The following is a 12,995-nucleotide window of genomic DNA, read 5'->3' on the forward strand; positions in this document are numbered from 1 at the left end:
TTATTTATTTTTACCTTTGAGGTATCTGCTTGATCTTAAGATATTTGCTTGATACATCAGCTTTACCAATATAAAACTGGATCCAGTTTGGCGAATTGCCCTCACCCTGCTTAACCAGATAATCGAAACATCATTTCTAGAAAAATCTGTAAAAAGATAAATCTCTCGGACAAAGTATTTACAAGCAACAAATTCATAGACAGGAACAAAGAATACATTAAATTAAGGGGGTGAAAGTCCTATAGGTCGTGTAAACACTGGCAATAGTGCATCTCTTCGTGAGGTTATGTACCCTAGATGACTTGTGTTTCACTCAGGGATACTCAGAGGAGCGTCCTTGCAGCGGAGGAGGGAGACCCTTACACTTGTGCCAACACAGCTGCTCCAGCAAAATTTTTGGGGGGGGAGAGGGAGTGTGGGCGCGCAAAAGAGTCCCCTGGCAGCAAGGTGCTGAGACCCAGGGGCTGAGAAGCTAGCGGGCGCAGAGCCGGAACTCCCGAGAAGTGGGGAGACGGGACGCCGGAGTGCTGGGATCTCTCGGGGACCGACCCAGGGACCAGTATAACCGCGGAGAACGGATGCGAGCTGTGCTGGCGGGAGCATCGCGATGGGCGGCCGTAGGGAGGTCCGGGGCTCAGTTCGGGGCAGCGAGGGTGTCCGAGGTGGAGGATGCGGGCGAGGCGCTGCAGGGCGACGAGCAGGACTTCTCCGAGGAGTCCTCTGCCTTCTCCTCGCAACTCGTAGGGGTGGAGGGGGAAATAGGCAGCAGTCCCTCTTTCTCCCGTTTCTTTTGCTTCATCCGCCGGTTCTGGAACCAGATTTTGACCTGTGTCTCGTTGAGCTGGAGGGAGGCAGCGATTTCCACCCTCCTGGCTCTGGTCAGGTACTTGTTGAAATGAAACTCCTTCTCTAGTTCGGTGAGCTGCTTGGTGGTGAAGTTAGTTCTGACAGTATTGGGCTGTCCCACGAAGCCGTACTCGCCAACCTTGCCTGCAAGGGGGCATGCAGAGGTAAGTAAGCGCAAATGATTTATAGGCGACGTAATCAATATGTTCACACCCGCGAAGCGATAGTGAGCAAGAACTTCTTAGGATAAGAGGGAAGACCCAGCAGAGTGAATGATGGAGTGCGAGGTGCTAAACCGGAGTCAGCCTCTAGTGTCAGAGGAAACTTGATAAGTGGTTTATGAATTGCAAGAAATATGACTGCGGGAGAGGCGAAGAGGGGGAGTTCGGAATACGCAGCGCTGGTTTCAAGTGCTGCGGGCAGAAGGCTTGCGGCCGCTGCCAGAGGTGCGGGCCGCCCGACCTGACCAGCACCCTGAGGGGCACCGCGCCGCTGCCCCCGCACCCGCTGCAGAGAGAGAGAGGAGCGGCCCCCGCTCTGGCCCCCGCGCCGGCCACTGACCTGTTTTGGGTGGGTTTCTTTTCACTTTCATCCAGTCAAAGGTTTGCGCCGCCGGCGAGGTCTCAGCGGAGGGAGAGCGGGCATTTTCCCGGTGGCTGGCGTGAAGGGGAGACAGGGCATGGTTGTAGGTGCTCAGGGGCAGGTTCTGCTGCTCCTGCCCGTAGTGGGGAGGCACGTACTGAGCAGGACCCCCTGCGTAGCCCTGGTGCGGGTGCTGAGCGGCGGCGGAGGAAGAGATGCTTCCCGAGTACACGGCGGGGGCGCAAGGGGGGAAGCCCCCGCCCAGCTCCGCGTCCTGCCCGAGTGGGTAGGGACTGTACGCCGGTCCGAAGCCTTGCGAGCCGTAGGTCGGGCCGCAGCCAGGGTGCGCGTAGGACACCCCCAGGCCGCCGTGGTGCTGGTAGGTGGCAGGCTGGGCCGGGGGGTGGTGATGGTGGCGGTGGGGGCTAATAGGCACCCCGCGGCCCCCGAGGAAGCGGTCCTCTCCGCTGCAGCTGCCGGCGCTGACGGCGCAGGGCTGAAAAGTTGTAATCCCGTGCTCTGGGTGGTAGGCGCGGGCGGCGCAGCCCCCCGCCTCGCCGCCGAGAACGGGGTACTCGAGGAAGGAGCTCATCCTCGCCGCGTCCCTCTGTCACGCCGCCACCGGGTCTTCAGCGTCCGGCGGGGCCGCGCCAACTTTCCCACTTCCTCCATGGGGCCGGCAGGAAAATGACACGAAGGTGCAGGCAGCGGGCAGGCACGTGGGGGGCGGCAGCCAATGGCTGTGGCGCCTGCGGGACTTTCCCGGCTCCTGCCGATGATAGATAGATCGTCGCGTCGGGGGCATTTAAACGCCGAGCGCTCCGACGGCGTGGCACGGCAAGGCGCTGTACCGTGGGGCAGGGCAGCGGCGGCCCCCCGTGGGGGCGAGGGGGGACGGGCCAGGCTGTCGCGCTGCAGCCGAGGTCCCGCCCGGCGGCTGAGAGGGAAAGGCAGGAGACGCGCGGAGGCTGCTCCCGGCCTGCGGAGCCCGCTGGCCCTCCCCTTCAGGGTGAGTGCTGCTGCAGACAGGGTGCCCCGGCGCCTCCCCTGCTGTCGGCACTGCCAGGCCGGTGCTGGGCATCTCCGCCGTCCCCTCCCCTCATCCTCATGCCATGGTAGCGAAGGGGCGGCTGGATCCGCGTTACGGATGGGGGGTGTGGGGGAGGACGACAGGAGCAGCGCTGAAAGCATCAGCCCTGGGGGTCGGGGATGAGGGTGGGACCGTGTTTGCAGCTGCAGGCTGCTATAGAGTCGGCGATGGAGACAAGAACAGGGATGAGGATAAGGCGGATAATAGGGATGGGACAAAAGACATGGATGGCGCTGGGGATGGGAAACGGATGGAGCTGCGATTGGGATTGCGATTGGGATAGGGCCGAGGGATCCCGTTGCTCCTACCCAGCCACAGTCTCAGCGCGACGCCAAGAGTTAAAGGGGCTCTTCCAGGCGCATGACCAGGCGGCCACGGGCATTAACATGGAAATGAGTCGCTTTGGGGACTGACTGCCATTGTGCTCTCCCAGGTCCACTGGCCTCGCCCTGGACCGCATCCCTACTCCCCCCGCACCTCTACCGGGCTCACCCCCTCCAGACCAGGGCTGGGGTAGGGGGGGAGGAGCCGGAGACAAGGGGAAGGATGACTGGGCGGAGACCCGCGAGCTTCGCAGCCCATCTGCTGGGTCCCTGCCGTGTCGCGGCCAACCGCCCGTCCTGGGACCAGACGGGGGAAAGGCTGCCCAGGGTGCCGCGGGTTGCAGCCCAGCGGCCCGACGACGCGGCCCGGGGCAGGGGCGCAGCGGGAGGCACAAGGGCCCGCTGCCACAGTCCCTTTGTCCGTGCACTCCTCCACCCGGGCTGGCAGTGGCGGAAGGTGGCAGATGGCCAGTGACAGAGGAGGCCCAGGACCCTTGGGAGCAGAACTGAGCATCGACTCAAACCTACCCCTCCCTACCCCAACGGAAAAAAAAAAGAGTCCGTGGACAGTGAAGATGGGAGAGCAGTGGGATGTGGGCGGCGAGCTCATGGCAGGTTTGCGTCTGTGGAAAAGCAAAGGGAGGGTAAAGACGGTATCCGTCCATCCCGGGCCACCGAGCCGTCTGCGGGGAGAGAGGACAGCACCAACATACTTCCAAGAGGCTTCCTGCAAAACATTAACCTCGGGGATACGTGGATGGAAAGGCACATCCCCTGCCACCAGTCCCGGGAGGAGCTGCCTTCTCCATTTCTGCAGGTGCATTCCAGGCTCGCCTAAGTCATTCTCTTCTCACACTCGGTTCTCGCTTGCTTTGAAATCCAAAAGGTTCTTCTACCCCACCACCTCTTCTTGCTCACGAGCAAACAAACACACACAAATTCTCAAGCTCCTCCCTCCCACATGAACTACAACATCCTCTCCTGGGGCAAAGCTCTCCTACTGCTAATTCATCTCTCATTCCATGTCACCTCCACAGCATTTCTACTGCCAACCAAAACTGAAGTGCTGCTCTCTCCACCACGCATCTGTCCATACGTCCTCTGTGTTTTCATTTGTTCTGATTTACTAGATAGACACAGCTGGTTATGAGCCCTCCTGAAAGGTTGTTTCTTAAACTCCAGGGAGGCAGGGTGGAGGACAAGAGCAACACTCCAGAGGCATTTATGGCATTATGCTGCACCAATTTTGGCCATGGATACAGCTGTAAACACATCTATTTCATTATTGTAACACAGTTGTGATAAATACTGCAAAAGGCAGAGGGAAAAAATGGCAGGTCGCTGGGACTGTTTAATAATAAAAGGGCTCGTACGTTTTTGGGTTTGTCAGCCAGCCAAGAAAATAATGTATCTTTTCCTATAAATAGGTCCAGTTTACCCGTAAAATCCGCCGAATCACAGCGCCTCTCACAGAGTCTGCAGCATCGTGGAAACCTTTTTTCTCTCCCTTTTTCGTGCCATTGTCTCCTTTGTTGCATTGTCTTTCTGGCGAGGCGTTGGGGTTTGCCTCCCGTACTGTGCATGGGGGCAACACCATGAGAAGGGCCGGAGCAGAAGAGAACACACCGCCCCTTCCTTCTGTCCACAGGCCGGTCTGGCCCCTCCGCGCTCATCCGCGGCTCCGCTCCGCGTTTCCTGGCCCTAATGGCGATTCCGGGACTTTTCCATGGGAGTGCGCCCCTGCTGTGGCCCCAGGGCTCTCCGGGAGACTTGGAAGCGGCTCCTGTTCTCTAAATTCCCCCATTTATTTAAATGGAATTTAAGATAAGTTTAAATCTAACTCCCCCCCCCTTTTTTTTTTCTCCCCCTTTTTTTACGCGTTGTCATCATCCAAAAATCTGGGCACACAAAACAAAACAAACAAACAAAATCTCAACCCGTACGTGCACGTTGCTGTCCAATTTAACCCGGTGGCCGAGGAGTTAAAATGCCAGTAAGGCGGCTCACTTTCCACAGGGACAAGGCTGGGGCGGAGAGAAGAAGCAGGGCCGAGATTTCCCCGCGTCCGCAGCTCAGCCAAGCTGTTGTTTTAAAAGAGCAATAAAAATGAATTATGACTAAACGCCTTCTCACTTAATGGTTTTAGACGGGGATCCCCAGCCCTGGCAAATACGTAAGAGGATTTTTATTTGTGCATGTGTTCCTGCAATTGATCTCTTTGATGACATTCTCATTCATAGAAAGAGTTTGATTTATGGCTTTCGGAAGAATTGCGTTCAGCCCTTCCAGCTATAACCCACGCATCCCAGATCCACAACGTGTTGCAAGGCTGAGAGACCACAATTCTCACACGGACGGACAGCAGAGCCCAATCCACAAAACCTTCGCACAAGCTCCGCTCGCTTCCCCGGTGTAACCACAGGCTCACACGCACTAACGCTCACTGGGAGCCGCGATCGCACCGGCCCGGCACTCCTCGGGCCCGAAGCGGCAGAGCCCCGCTGGCATCTGTTGCTGGGTTTTAACCCGAAGAACGGGGCTCGCCCTCCGCTTTGGGGTCTGGAATCCTGCTAGCCGGGTTACAGGCAATTTGATGAAGATTTCTGGAAGCCCATCTTTGCTACCACCAGCAGAGTAGCGAGCCGGGGGGAAATAATAACTTTAAATATAGTTTTTGCTTTTCATTATCGTTCCTTCACCCCGTAAAAAGATTTAAAGAGAAAAATATCTCTGTGCCCCCGCACCACCCCTCAGAAGGACCGAGTGGAAGGGCTGATTCCTTCCTAAATGCTTTTCCCCCCTCTGCGTTTCTGCTACCCTTTTGATTTTACGGGCACTAACTTCTTCATTTCTTCTCCTTCTAGGGCTGATTTCTTGGACCTCTCAGCACGTGAGAAGTCACCCAGACGCATTCTCTCTGAGCTCTTGTAATTTTTAAGATGTGCTTTGTGAGACAGCTTGCTGGCTGCTAAGCACTACTTTCTAGAAAAACAGGATTGGTCTTCCTTCTCCACCAAAAAAAAATAAAAATCAAGCGCCTTTCGTGTACGTAACAGACTAGCTTCTGCAGGAGACCCTTATCCTACTGACTCTCTCTCGTTTGTCCTATAACAGAGAAAGTGCTTTTGTTACAGCTCAGCATTACCAAGCTTTGTATCCTCACGGAGAAAAGAAGCTACGTTTATACATTAAAGGAAGAGATCTCCATCAAAGCTGTGAATGGTTTTGGTTTCTGTGGTTTGTTGTTGGTTTGGGGTTTGTTTTGTTTTGTTTTTAACTTGTGAAAACCCGTAAAATAAAGCACTGGAATGTGGCTTTCCTCTGTAATAAATGCCCTAAAATGCCAAAAGGGGAGAGCCCGTAGTCAGAATGCTGGATTTTGATTATTAGTACATTAAGAGTAGAATAGAGGAGGAGAAATACCCATCATGTTATCAGTCTTGGAAGGAGAGGAAAAGAGAGAGAGAAACAGAAAAAAAGAGAAAGCTCCTTGTAGCAAACAAGAATTTATTCTACCAAAAATACTTATGACAACGCATCCTAATGCAATACAAAAATAAAAAGAAAGTGAAGATACAATTCCTATATGATCACTTTCTTACAGACCTCATATATTGCTTTCATAGAAGAACCTAGGATGTGGCTAGGTTAAAATTGAACACAACTAAAATTTCGTAAGAAATGACAAAATGGCACAGCAGAGGGAGGTAATAAACAGAAAATACTGACCAGGAAAAGGGAGGGGGGAAATTAATTCACAGGAAAATTAAAGAAGAATAAGGAGAAGAAAGCAGGACCCTTGATGAGGACGTCTTTACTTTCTCAGTAATTCAGATGCTGCAAGTCAATTGTAGTGAGTGTGTCTGTAAAAAAGTCAAAACTGTCAGCAGAAATATCTACGGGACTGTCCAGAGATCCTGGCAAACTGGGGGAAACTGCATCCGAAAGCTGTAGGCAAGAATCTGTAGAGAAGACGCTAAAGTCCTGTAAAGAAGGGACATCTAGGGCCTCAGGACTGTCATTGTTCAGGCCAGCTGCACAGTTCTGGGCCATTGTTGAGAGGCAGTTTTGAACAGTGGGTGACTGGTGTTGAAAATGTTTCAGATTTTTCTCATTGCTCGTTAAAGGCGAAACGGGGAAAGTTTGAGACTCGCCATTGTGCGTATTCTGTGCCTGCTGCTGGGAGAGGGCATTCTGCTGGAAAGCGTAGCCTTCCCGCTCCAAGAGAGCGCCGGAGACGTTGTTGAGGGCTTGCTCGAAGAGGGATTTCTCCTCCTCTTCCTCCTCCACCGATTTCTCGGTGTCCTCTAGGCTCTTAAATTTCCCCTCGCTGTTTTGGTTCTCCTTGCACTGGGTTTGTCTCTTGTGCTTCATCCTTCTGTTTTGGAACCAGACTTTGACTTGTCTCTCAGTCAGATCCAGCAAGGCTGCAATCTCAACCCTTCTTGGTCTACAGAGATACTTGTTGAAATGAAATTCTTTCTCTAGCTCCAAAAGCTGGGTGTTGGTGTAAGCCGTCCTCAGCCGCCTAGATCCACCGCTACTGCTATCAGGGATTTCAAGGGGATCTGTTAAAAAGAAAAAAAAAAAAAAAAAAAGAAAAAGAAAAAGAAAAAACACCACCACCATACATACCCCAAAGCACCACCACCAGAACAGCAAAGGCAAAAACACACACACGCACACACAAAACAGATAAATGCACGGATTGAATTTCAGCACCGAGCACATCGCATCCCGCGGGGTGGGGAGGGTGGGGGTGTGGGTGTAGGGGGGAGTGCTCTCTGTGCGCGTATGTGTCTATATCTATATGTCCATATAGCATAAAATAGCAACTGCAACAAAATGGCCGCCTTTGGATGCAGTAAACCCATTGTGTTGCACTGCTGAGTGCCCGGTGCTGCGTGCCCCTCGGCCACCCTCGCAAAATTACCGCCTCCAGCTCCCCAACCTCCCCACACCAGAGCAAACTTTATATTAGCCATACCGCAATTTATAATTAATGCATCAGCTGCTTAGCTGAGCGGGAGCAATCTATCACTCTTCATTACTGTCAAATATCCCAACTCTAGGACGGCGAGACAAGAGAGGTCAGCTCCAACTCAAATAAATCATCCCGCATTAAGCAAGTTTGGGGAAAGTTTGGGTTTCCAGAGAGCCCCGCCAGCTCCGTCCTCCCTGCCCGCCCGCCCCTCCGCCTCGTCTCTCCGCGAAGCCGGGGGAATGTGGGCAGCCAAAAAAGCGGCCCGGCGGGGCCGTCGGCAAGTCTTTGGACTGACCTTTGTGGCTGAGGCAGGCAGGTCCAGCGGCTGAGGCGGAGGCCGAAGCGGGCGGCAGCGCGGATCGCTTGGACGCCTTTTTCTCTTTCATCCAGGGGTACTCCGGGGGCGGCGGGGCGCCGGCGGGGCCCGGGCTGCCGCTGCGACCGCGGGGGCTCGCCTTGGGGCGACCGCCGCCGCTGTGGCGAGGGTGGCTGCCGGGGTTCAGGCTGGGGATGGTCTGCTCGAAAGGAGGTGGAATCAGTGTCGAGTGTGAAAGCGTCGAGTTCTTGATTGATGAACTTTGAAATGTATCACCGACAGGGGGAAAAGATGTCAGGCACTCAGCAAGCGATGGCTGGCTATTGATAAAACCGATCTCTCGCTCAAATGCGAAATTCATGGCCTTCAACTGGCAGCCCCCGCGGAGAAAAAGTTCCCTCGGATTCAGGGGGCTCGGGGGGGGGAAGGCCCAGGAAAAAGGAGAGAGAGGAGAAAAAAATATAGCATAGAAGATCGCTGGTGGGGTGTTTTTTTTCTAATTCACTGATTACAGCCGTATGGGGACCGTGCTACTATTAAACTATTGAATTCATGGAGACAAGGTTGAAATTGGACCGAATTGCCTGTCACATGATTGCCTCTGCCCAATGACAATTTGGGCTTTAATCAAAAGAAGCCACTGTCTGTTTGATTGATCCAAAAAAGTCGGGAAGGAACGCCTCATTGGGGGCCAGAAAGGCTTTATTTACACTTTTTTAAAGAGGGAAATGATATCTCGAGTATCTATCCCCTCGGCGTCCTAATCTGAAATGATCTGGGCTAGGGGGGGGAGGGTGCGTGTGCGTGGATATGTTTGTGAAAGAGGCTGCGAGTGTGTGTGTGCGAGTGTGTGTGTGAGTGTGTGTGTGGCTGCTTGTCCTGCAGGCTGCTGCCTCCCTCTCCTCCACCCGCACACTCTTCTCTCATTGTTTGGGACTGTCAGGAAAACGCTTTGCACCTCACAAATCATTTAAGCACCTCAATCTGACGCCTTGAGTCATTAACAAAGTAATCCATTAATCTTCAAAGTTTTGACATCGCCAGGCCCTCGCATAAGAAGTTGCACCCAGGCAGGATTCTGAAGCAGAGTCTTGATTTTTTCCCTAGGAATAGCACTTCCTCCAAAACTAGTTTCTCCTTCCCGACTCAGCCTCGTGGGTTTCTTTCCTTCCCTTTTATTTCCGCTGTTTTCCTTTTTTTTTTTTTTTTTCCCTTTTTTTTTTTAAATTTTTTTTTTCTGGCTATCGAGTGTACAGTAAGGAGAACAATTGGCCGCCGGTGCCGAGGCATTGTTTAACAGGATCTTCCTCAGCAACCTTTCTTCTAGGGGAAGAGTCACATAGGCAGCAGCCCTTGTGCTTCATGACTTCCCTCTCCAGTTGGCTTCCCGGGATTGGACCATAAAACATAACCCTAGGAGTACCTCTCTGGCCGAGCCAAACAGCGAAGCTGCAAAAGCGTCTAGCTGTTGCCTTTTTTTTTTCCTTTTTCTTTCCTTTTTCCTTTTTCTTTTTTTTTTTTTTTAAATAAACCAACAAACCCCAAACACACCACCACCACCACCAAAAATCCCGTGCCTTAGCTTGCAAACGATACTCCTGTCTGCTGGCATAATTTGCTTAATAACCGTAGTAGACTGGGTCTGGTGAGTATTTTCGATTACCAGGAAATATATGGGCTCGTAGCGGGTTTGTTTTCACGGGGCCAGGCAGAGCGAAAATGGTGCGGGGCTACGACTTGAGAGACGACACTCGCCTCCGACGCTTGGCTCATGCCGCCGCCGTCGTCTCCAGTCGCCCCGGATAGGTCGAGGCAAGTCCCGAATTTGGATGCTTTGAGCACAATTTTCCAAACAGACTGAGACGAGAGGGAGAGCGATGACAATGGTGGCCGCAATCAGCAGCCTGGTAAATCCTATGGTCACAGCCGCCCAGAGCAGCCCGGACGAGGCTTGCCTTCCCGCAGAGCCCGGGGTGCCCGGTGGGGTGGGCTGCGCCTGGGGCCGGGGTGGGAAGGCGCTTCGAGCTGCTCTCCGCGTCCTCAAGGAGTCCGGGACCATCTATTTCCAGCGTGATGCCATGCCGTCTCTCTTTATTTTCCCAGTTGCCAAAAAGGCTTCTCCGTAATTAAAAAAAAAAAAAAGAAGAAGAAAAAGAAAAAAAAAAAAAGGGGGGGGGAGGGGAAGGGGGGGGGGGGGAGAGGGAAAGAAAGAGAGAGAAAGGAAAGAAGGACAGAACAAGACCCCAAGCACTGAGCAGACCATTCTGCTTCCAGACCGGAGGAAGTGCATTTTTAAAATCGGGTTTAACTTAATGCACCCACAAGATGTAACATATCTGCGAAAGCATTGGAGAGAGGGGGAGGGGCCGGGAGGCTTTAAATGAGCTTTTTGGTGGTCGCTTGTTTAAATAAAATATAGAACGAGAGTTGTCATTTAATCCCTCAAAAGGGATGCCTTACAAATATCGATGCTGCTGGAAAATGCGAGGGGTTTAATTTTCTTGCTTTTAGTCCAAACAAAGCTCTGGTGGTGTCTGGGCGCGATCAATCTTGGCCGCCAAAAGGTTTGACAGCTACTGGCCCTTAAGAACACATTTAAAGCTTCTTGCTCTTTCCAAGATCAAATGTGGCTGAGAAAAGAGGCAGAGCAAGAAACGCAAGTAAACAAGGAAAAAAGCTGCTTTTAAAATATGCTGGCAGAGGACTAGGCTGCCTGTGGGAAAAGTCCGGTTTTATTTTGTTTCTCAGTGACTACCTTAGGGTCGGGCTGCCTTTTTTTTCTCCTTTTTCTTTTATTTTTTCTTGTTTTTTTTTCTTTTCCCCTCTGGAAAATATTGGGATTAACAGCAGGCTGGCAAATAATAAAATGAGAGCTTTGGACTTTAACCAGGCTTTGTGAGTAAAACCTGTGTGGGTGTCTCTATTCTGCACATTTGTTTCTTGTGGTCAGTCTAATACAAAAACCACCTGGAACAAAACCTTTGGAGAGAGGAGGCAAAATTCTTGGGCAAATCAATCACTTCTGCTTTCAGTGGGATCTTTTAATCGGGTGAATGTTAAATGTACAAATACGAATTCTTATTTTCAACATACAGGCTCCAAATAAGGGGTTGAATACGGTTTCCGGGAAAAAGTTGGGGAAAACCGCATGTATTTTTCTTTATTAAGGGTGGGAGGGGTGTGAAACGCCAAATTCCTTCTCTTTGAACATTTCCTGAATGTAATTCGTAGTGCTAAAGGAGCCACACAGTAAGAATCACCGACTGTACCGTTACCTTTTGTTGTATCTAACCTAGCTGATGCAAGGGGGGGGGGGGGCGGCTTGAGTTTTATAGGGTGGATTATTTGAATCGAGCAATGTCTTCCAATGTTGAAAAAATGCTTCCTTCACCTACAAAATAATAATCAGTCGGTTTTGGTCTGTATTGAGGAATAATCAGGTTTCAATGTAAAATATCAGACTACATAACATTCCTTCCACAGTTACATATCTATATATACAATAAACAGCACGGTATAAACATATTTGCAATCCCTTTCTTTGAGCATGCTTTATCTATTTATGCAGAAAAGCTCTATATAGATTCATGGATGCATGGCAATGTTTCAGCATCAGGCAAGGATGGTTCTGGGAACAAGATAAAGACCAGAGATTAATAATATTTCAGCATGAGACCAAAATGGCGACATTTTTTTTCCCCTGTGTTCTAAAAGATACAGATGGTGAACAGCGTGCGTTATTATCTACACAGCATAGGAATATGTCTTTATAAACGTGCAGGGGTATATTTTACCTAGTCTATTAAGGTCCATTTTGATTTATCTTTCAAGTTTCAATCTAAAAATTACGGACATTTTGCCTGAAAGTAAGAAAAATCGGATTTAAGCACACGCATGCGGGTTTCTGCCTTCCACCCCTAGCTGGTTCAGAACGAAGACCCCCGCGGGTGCCCATTTGGGGTCGGAACAGTCGTCTTTCTCCCCACCACCACCACACACGCACATACATCCACACCCCCGCAGGAGAAGGAACACAAGGCTCCCCTCCCCCACAGCTTCAGGATGTCGTGCGGAGGGAAGGCGGATCAGGAAAAATAAAGCTGACCCAAAACAAAATACAAAATTATATTAAAACCAAAATCAAATTAAAAAAAAAAAAAAAAAAAAAAGTGGAGGGGACAACACGAAGGCAAACCAAAACCAAAGCAAAAAAAAACCAAACCACGTAAAATCTACCTCTTAAAGGAAAAAAAGTGCAGCGGGGGCGCGGTGTGTGGAAAGAGCCGTGTTCACAGGCAGCACTGCTCGGCATCCCCTCAATCCAGCCGCATATGGGCTTTGGTCGGGGGCCTTCTCTACCCTCTTTGCTCCCTACTGCCGGCCTGGCTGTCGCCCGCCCTCCAGCCCTGGGACGAGGCAGTCCCTCTGCGCCCACGCGGGGCTTGATCCTGAGATCCCATGTGCTGCTCCCATGTGCTTCACATACCGACCGGGAGGCCTGACCGGGAGCCAGGGAACACTCCCTGCGCTGCTTCGCGACCGATGCCACACCGGGCCTTTAGGCGGGGGCGATTCGAGCGCGCATGACCCCCTCGATGGGCAGGCAGGATGCGGGGACCATGAAACCCCGATGGTAAATAAATAAATAACATAAATAAATAAATAAATAAATAAATAAATAAATAAATAAATCCCTCTCCCTGCCTATAAAATGCTGAAAAGGTGTTCTGGGGCCCTCGGGTGGGTGAGTGGATCCTCATGTGAGTTTCCTATCTCCTCACACCATGAGGGGCTCTTGCCTTCCCTTCAGCTGCAAAAAACATGTTCTTAACTCCTTATTATTCAGAATAAAAA

General features: G+C 51.5%; 2 protein-coding genes across 2 annotated transcripts; both read right to left on the reverse strand.

Annotated features, from left to right (window-relative positions):
• Positions 1 to 634: 634 nt before the first annotated feature.
• On the reverse strand, positions 635 to 2,062 carry HOXA1 (homeobox A1). Its single transcript, XM_009908727.2, has 2 exons — positions 1,408 to 2,062; positions 635 to 990 (listed from the first exon to the last, which is right to left on the reverse strand). Exons 1-2 carry the CDS (start codon positions 2,018 to 2,020, stop codon positions 635 to 637), a joined length of 969 nt encoding a protein of 322 aa, XP_009907029.2. The 5' UTR covers positions 2,021 to 2,062.
• Positions 2,063 to 6,365: 4,303 nt separating this feature from the next.
• Positions 6,366 to 9,236, reverse strand: HOXA2 (homeobox A2). Its single transcript, XM_009908706.2, has 2 exons — positions 8,121 to 9,236; positions 6,366 to 7,409 (listed from the first exon to the last, which is right to left on the reverse strand). Exons 1-2 carry the CDS (start codon positions 8,500 to 8,502, stop codon positions 6,664 to 6,666), a joined length of 1,128 nt encoding a protein of 375 aa, XP_009907008.1. The 5' UTR covers positions 8,503 to 9,236; the 3' UTR covers positions 6,366 to 6,663.
• Positions 9,237 to 12,995: the final 3,759 nt, after the last annotated feature.

This window comes from Dryobates pubescens, chromosome 4 (genome assembly GCF_014839835.1).
Source record: "Dryobates pubescens isolate bDryPub1 chromosome 4, bDryPub1.pri, whole genome shotgun sequence".
In the NCBI taxonomy this organism is placed as follows: Eukaryota; Metazoa; Chordata; class Aves; order Piciformes; family Picidae; genus Dryobates; species Dryobates pubescens.

Coding starts and splice junctions, on each gene's coding strand:
- HOXA1 (XM_009908727.2), bottom strand. CDS start 2,020: ATGAGCTCCTTCCTCGAGTACCCCGTTCTCGGCGGCGAGGCGGGGGGC. Junction 991..1,407: donor AAGAAACCCACCCAAAACAG/GTCAGTGGCCGG, acceptor GCCCCCTTGCAG/GCAAGGTTGGCGAGTACGGC.
- HOXA2 (XM_009908706.2), bottom strand. CDS start 8,502: ATGAATTTCGCATTTGAGCGAGAGATCGGTTTTATCAATAGCCAGCCA. Junction 7,410..8,120: donor TGCCTGCCTCAGCCACAAAG/GTCAGTCCAAAG, acceptor TCTTTTTAACAG/ATCCCCTTGAAATCCCTGAT.